The sequence below is a fragment of the Microtus ochrogaster genome, chromosome 10 (genome assembly GCF_000317375.1).
Source record: "Microtus ochrogaster isolate Prairie Vole_2 chromosome 10, MicOch1.0, whole genome shotgun sequence".
Taxonomy (NCBI): domain Eukaryota; kingdom Metazoa; phylum Chordata; class Mammalia; order Rodentia; family Cricetidae; genus Microtus; species Microtus ochrogaster.
This window is the reverse complement of record NC_022016.1, coordinates 57,640,932-57,648,117: the sequence shown is the minus strand read 5'-3', so window position 1 is coordinate 57,648,117 and position 7,186 is coordinate 57,640,932. Positions and strand designations below refer to the sequence as shown.

At 34.6% G+C, this 7,186-nt stretch overlaps 1 protein-coding gene across 1 annotated transcript in view; it reads right to left on the bottom strand.

Moving 5' to 3' along the window:
• Zmym4 (zinc finger MYM-type containing 4) overlaps positions 1–7,186 on the bottom strand; it is a 127,087-nt gene that overhangs the window by 88,327 nt on the left and 31,574 nt on the right. Inside the window, exon 2 of the mRNA XM_013348319.2 lies at positions 3,244–3,289. Coding sequence (XP_013203773.1) covers positions 3,244–3,289 — 46 coding nt within the window. The remainder of the gene's footprint in view (positions 1–3,243; positions 3,290–7,186) is intronic.

Below are 7,186 nucleotides of genomic sequence, written 5' to 3'. Positions count from 1 at the left end.
TTGGAAGAGCAGTCAGTGCGCTTAAATTCTGAGCTATCTCTCCAATTCAAGAGAGGCAAGCCTTTAAGACCAGTCTAGGTTATACAGTTCGAGGCTGCAGCCTGAGATACAGAGTGAGATCTTATTTCAAAAAGACAAGACAGAAGTAGTTGGGTAGTTCAGGGAAAGACATTTGTTGAGCAAGTCTATAGATTTGAGTTGATCCCTAGAACCCACATTTCAGTGAACAGAAAAAAAAATCAAATTCAAAGTTGTCCTTTGCACTTCCCATGTGTACAGTCATTCACCTGGTCCCTACTCTGGACATACAATAACAAATTTAAGTTATAATTAAAAATAAATAAGAAAAATATATAACAAGAGTGAAACTCACTATTTTCCTATTAATAAAATAGAATTTTTGAAAGAATGAGAAGTATGTAAGTGGAATCCAAATCTTCAAAGACATCAGTATATTTCTGACCCTTCTATAATTTAACTATCCAAGGTTGTGTGTCATCTTTATTTTCCAAATAAAACTGTTCTTTACCATTTAAACGAGAAAGATATACATATAGCTTTTAACAAACTAGTATAAATTATCAAAACAAATGTTCTGAATGTAAGTGACTATTTCATGACAAATTAGCAATGCTATCATTTTTCCTTTGAAATCTGTCAAGTTTATTCTCAAAGAATCTTTATCAATGATATTAGCAGTTATTCAATGATGAGCTGGTATCTCAAGAACTTTTACTGAACATAAATCTTTAATGGAAGCTGGGCATGGTGGTGCATGTCTTTAATCCAAGCACTTGGGAGGAAGAGGCAGGCAGATCTTATTGTAGGAATTCTATTAATAATACACAGACCCAAGCAAAAGTGTATTTACAGGAGGTATTTAAAAATTATTTGGTTAAAAAAATGTAGTAGAGAAAAACAGTAGTGAAAATGAGCTATAATAGTGGAGGGATGAACTCTAGCTGCTGTTTTAATATTTGGTTGTCTTCCTGACCACCAACGATGAGTTCAAAGATGAGCAGAAAAATCAAGGTGGTTCAATCATAATCTTTTTAAATTAATATACATATAAGAAAGCAAAAGAAATGACAGGAAATTTCTACTCTAGAAATCAATTCATACCACTCTAGTATATATGGATATTATTTATTTTATGAAACTGACAACAGTATCAAATGAGTTTACAATACTGTCATTTCTGTTAGCTGACTGAATTACCAAATTGAAAGGACTGCTTAATGTTTTGACTTAAGCTTACTTTTACAATATGTGATTTTTGTCATACCGTCAAATAAAAACAAGACAGAAATTTTTAAACACAATGTATAAAATTAATCTAGAACTCCAAAAGGATAAACTTCCAGAGGACAGAGAGATGGCTCAGTGGTTAATAGCACTGAATACTCTTCCAAGAACCTGTGCTTGATTGCACACACATAACAGCTGACAACCACCCCTAACTTCAGAGGATCCAACATATACCAGACATGCATGTGATACACAGACATACAAGCAAGCCAAATATCCATATTCATAAAATAAAATAATTTAAGTCAATCAAGTGGTTAAAGAGATAGCTCAGCAGTTAAAAGCATGTACCGTTCTTGCAGAAAACCTGAGTTCAATTCCCATGACCTATGTTACACAACTTGTAAACTCCAGCTTCAGAAGGATCTGATGCTCTGGACTCCTCGAAGACCAGCACTCATGTGCACATACAAAGACACACACAGAAGCAAAATTAAGAATAAGTCTTTCTTTGTTTAAAGTCGATCAAGCTAGGCATACTGGTAAATGTCTTTATTTCCAGCACTCAGGAGGCAAAGGCAGACAAGATTCTTTAAGTCCAGGACCAGCCTAGTCTACATATACTGAGCTCCAGAGAAGCCCAAACTACATAGTAAGGTCCTGTCTCAAAAAAAATCAATCAAACAAACTTGCTTTCCAGGAACACTACAAGAAACGATGCCCATGATCTTTTGCTGAAGACTTGCTCTTTACTTCCTCATTAAATACTGTGAAATATTTCATTGTACATCTAAAATTTCTCTTCTGAGGCTGAAGTAATATCATTCCATTGTAGAGCACTTGTTTATGAGAAGTCCTAGACTTAATCTTCAAAACGATAGATAGATAGATAGATAGATAGATAGATAGATAGATAGATAGATAGATGATAGATAGATAGGATAGATAGATAGATAGATAGATAGATAGATAGATAGATAGATAGATAGATGATAGATAGATACAGACAGACAGACAGACAGACAGATGTTTCTTCTAGCTAGACTCTACTGCTTGCAAAAAGAACATTCAATAGCTAAACCCAGTATAGACTAGGAGAATTAGTAATTATTAGTTACTACTAAAAAAAACTGTTACCAAACTAACTGTAAGGCGAAGGAAGGTACTCAGAAACATGGAAGAGCAAGTAAATGTAAAGAAAAAAATACATTCCCCTAAAGAATTCTAGATGACAAATTTGCCATACATAAACAAGTATGAACATCCTGTAAAACTCAATTCCATTCTTTGTATTTATCCTACAAAAGTATTTGAAAAATAAGCAGTGTAGATAGCAAAACATATTCAGTATTATTTATAACAAAAATTTAAAATTGTTTATATGTTTATTTAAAGGAAGCTGGTTACATTTCAGCCCTGTAATGAAATACTCAGTAGCAATTAAAATGATACATACAATAGGTCTATAGCCATGAGCACAGAAAGATGTCTATACAGTTGAACAAAAAAAGCAGGAATAATATTCATGTGGTTCCTGAACATAAACCTTATATAGCATACACATGTATACATTCATAGAAAAAGTCTGGAAAGATATATATTAAACTCTTAAAGCTAATTAAATCTTTTGAAAATAGTAATATGTTTACTTTCCACTTTATTCATTCTGTACCGCAATTGAATGTATTACTTTTATAATCTATCACACAACATCTAAAAAGACTGCAAACTAAGCAAAAGCTTTAAAGAGAAAAAAAATAAGTACAAGCTATACAATCCATATCAGCACAGTATTGCTATGTTTTAAGACAATAAAAACTGAAAGAATATTTGCAAAAAATAAAAAAGAATCTAAACACCTCAACATAATGACATTAAGGCTAAATCGAACTGGACCATCCCACAATTCAACACTAACTAAACAACCTAATGGTTAAATGCTGAATTCAGAAATAGCCTAAATATAACCATTTTTTTTCCTCAAATAGTACTTACAATTCTCTACAATTTCATCAAAAACTGCATCACTTTTCTGTTCAAACTGAAAAAGAAGAGAGAGAAAAATATCATTATTCTCAAATATTTCAATCTTACTTTTTGGAATCCCTTTATACTCACCAGAAGAAATTTGGTATTCTATTTATTTACTTATTATGTATACGATATTCTGTTGTGTGTCAACCCGCAGGCCAGAAGAGAACATCAGATCTCATTTCAGATAGTTGTGAGCCACCATGTGGTTGCTGGGAATTGAACTCAGGACCTTTAGAAGAGCAGGCAATGCTCTTAACCACTGAGCCATCTCTCCAGCCCCGAAATTTGGTATTCTTAAAATCAAAGTCATCCATGTTACAGTGGTGGCTACTTCTGAGTGTGTGGGACCTAGTCGAGTAGAGTCAAGTATGGAGTAATTCTAGGTCTTTAAAACAGACAAGGAGCTAGAATGAAGCAGAAGCCACTACTCCTAGATCTCATGGTACTCTGCTTTGCTTTAGCCTTCCAAGTGCTGGGATTTCAAGCATGAGCCACAACATTTCTCAGAGACTTAATGATAGAACATTTTTGGAAGAGAACACTAACACAGCCAGAATCACACTGATAAGCGATACAAACTGATATCAGGTCACCTTTGTGTATTTCAATATGAAGCCACTTTTACTGTTTAGTAATATACTCCAAATTAATTCTACATAACTATGCTATTTGGCAATTTCTGATTTTCAGAAGTATTTTCTGGGGATTTAACAAAGTACATTGAGCACAATATATTTAAAACACTAGAGCCGGGCGACGGTGGCGCACGCCTTTAATCCCAGCACTCGGGAGGCAGAGGCAGGCGGATCTCTGTGAGTTCGAGACCAGCCTGGTCTACAGAGCTAGTTTTAGGACAGGCTCCAAAGCCACAGAGAAACCCTGTCTCGAAAAACCAAAAAAAAAAAAAAAAAAAAAAAAAAAAATAAAATTTTTAAATTTAAAAAAAGGGAAAAAAAAAAAAAAAAAAAAAAAAAAAAAAAAAAAAAAAAAACACTAGAATCTTCAAATTTAATATGAAAATATTAAAAACAGGAAAACCTGGCTCCTAACTGTCCCTTACTACCCAACTTTTCTTTCCATCATTAATCAACCACATAGCAATCTTACCTACAAAATATAGATGTTATCAAAACTCCCAACATCCATTAATAATTAACTGAAGCTGGCAAGCAATATCAATTATACAAAATCGATGGAGGAAGGTCATTGGCTAATAAAGAAACTGCCTTGGCCCACTTTATTGGTTAGAACATAGGTGGGTGGAGTAAACAGAACAGAATGCTGGGAGGAAGAGGAAGTGAGCTGAGAGACACCATCTCCCCTCTCCCGGGCAGACGCAATAGCTCTGCTCTCTGAGGCAGACGCGATCAAGCTCCAGCCCAGGATGGACATAGGCTAGAATCTTCTCGGTAAGTGCATCTTGGTGCTACACACTTTATTAGAAATGGGCTAGTCCAGGTGCGAGAGTTAGACGAGAAGAGGCTAGATATAATGGGCCAAACAGTGTTTAAAAGAATACAATTTGTGTGTTGTTATTTCGGGGCATCAGCTAGCAGGCGGTCGGGGTGCTGGGGACGCAGCCCCGCCGCTCCTATTACAACACAAAATCAATATTAAAAAATAAATAAATAAATAAAAAACAGTAACCTTCATTTATACCAACAGTCTATTCTCAAGAAAAGAAATTATTGGGCTAGAGAGATGGCTCAATGGTTCAGACCTCTAGTTTCACTTCCAGAAGACCCAATACCCTCTTCTGCCTTCCTTGGATATTAGGTGTGCATACATATATGCAAACAAAGCATTCATACATATAAAATAAATATTTTTAAAAAAAGAAATTAGAAAAATATTCCATTCAAAATAACACCCCCCACAGAAGTATTTAGAAATACATCTAACCAAAGAAATGAAAGACTTTTAAAAACAAAAACTTCAAGATACTATAAAAAGGAAAACACGGAAGATACTAGAGAACAGAGAGATAATCCATGCTACTAAATTGGTACAATTAATATTGTGAAATGGCTATACTACCAAAATTAGTTTACAAGTTTGATGCAATACCAAGTCAAATCCCAATGTCATATTTCACAGGTTTAGAAAAAAATACAAGAATTCATGTGGAACCACAAAATATCACAAATAGCCAAAGCATTCTTAAGGAGTAAAAATACCACTGGCAGTTTTATAATATCTGATCTTAAACTATACTATAGAGCTAAAGTGATAAACAGTCTGATACTGGCATGGGGTAGACCAACAGAATATAATAAAGGACCCATATGTAAAACAAGGCTGTCAGGCATGGTGGCTCACACTTTTATTCTCAGTTTTAGGAAACAGAAGTAGGCAGATCTCTGAGTTTGAGACCAGCATGGTCTACAAAGCAATTTCCAGGACAGCAAGGGCTATACAGAAAAATCGTATCTTAAAAAAACCAAACCAAAAAATAAAAATAAAAATAAATAAATAAAACACACACAAGTACACACACGGACACATGTACAAATGGTCAATAACCATTTTTTAAAATCCCTAGTCATCAATGAAATGGAAATATAAAACTACTTTGGGTTGGGGGAGGAAATACCTATGACAGGGACTGGGAGGACATGAAGGAGAGTAAACTTTCATTGAAATGTAGTATGAGAGAATAATTTTAAAATTAATAAAAATAAACAAACATTTAAAAAAACAAACAAAAAAAGGGAAAAGCCAAGGAGTGGTGGCACACACCTTTAATCCCAGCACTTGGGAGGTAGTGGCATGCTAAACTCTGTAAGTTCGAGGAAGCCTGGTTTACAGCGCTAGTTCAAAAACAGTCATGGCTACACAAAGAAACACTGCCTCAAAAAACAACAACAAAACAAAAAAGAAAACCTACTCTGAGATAGCCCCAGTCAGAATGGTTGTCTACCATCAACAAACCTGACAACAAATGTTGGAGAGGCTATGGAGAGAAAGAACCCTTATTCACTGTTGATGGAGTTACAAATTAATATAGCAACTGTAGAAAGGACTTTGGAAATTTATCAAAAAAACTACCATATGATCTACCTATCTCATTCTCAAACATATACCCAAAAACTCCATGCCCTACCATAGAGATATATTTGCAAGCCAATGTTTGTAAGCCCGGATATTACTGCTTTATTCACTATAGCAAAAAATTAGACTTAACTTATTTATCCATCAACAGACAAATGGATAATGAAAATTTGCTGTATTATATAAAATAAAACACTATTCAGCTCTGAAGAAATTTTAAAATTTCCAAGAAAATGAACAGACTTATACCATGTATAATGCAAGGCTTCACAATTTCAAAAAGAAAAATAACCACATTCTTTCTACCTCATGTAAAAATCCAGCCAGTAACATAGGCAAATATATTAATAAATATATGTATTAGTACCATGTAATATGCAGAAACATTCTACAAACCCATCAGTGTCTCAGTCATTATCAGTAGACAGGAACTAAACAAACAACCTCTACTAGACAATGTGCAGAGTGAAAGACTTTAGAATACTGACTCCTAAATGGTATGCCAAAGCCTTCTCCTAAGGGCCCAGGAACTATGCAAGAGGAAGCAGAAAGATTCAAGCAGTCAAAGGAAAAAAAGAACACCAAGAAAACAGGGTCCTGTAGACACAACAGGACTAATGCACATGGATTCACAGGTTTGTTGCAGCATGCATAGGGCCTGCACACAGCAAAGTCAGATGGAATTCCAATGCAGAAAGAGAAAGTGGACATGAGCTATCTTCAACTGACTATCATTTGCAAAGGAAAAATTAGTCTTTTCCAACTGAGTTTCACTAGATATACATAACACACTTCCAACTGAGCTTCTCTAGATATATATAACACACTTATGCCCAGCAGTTGATGGCCAATA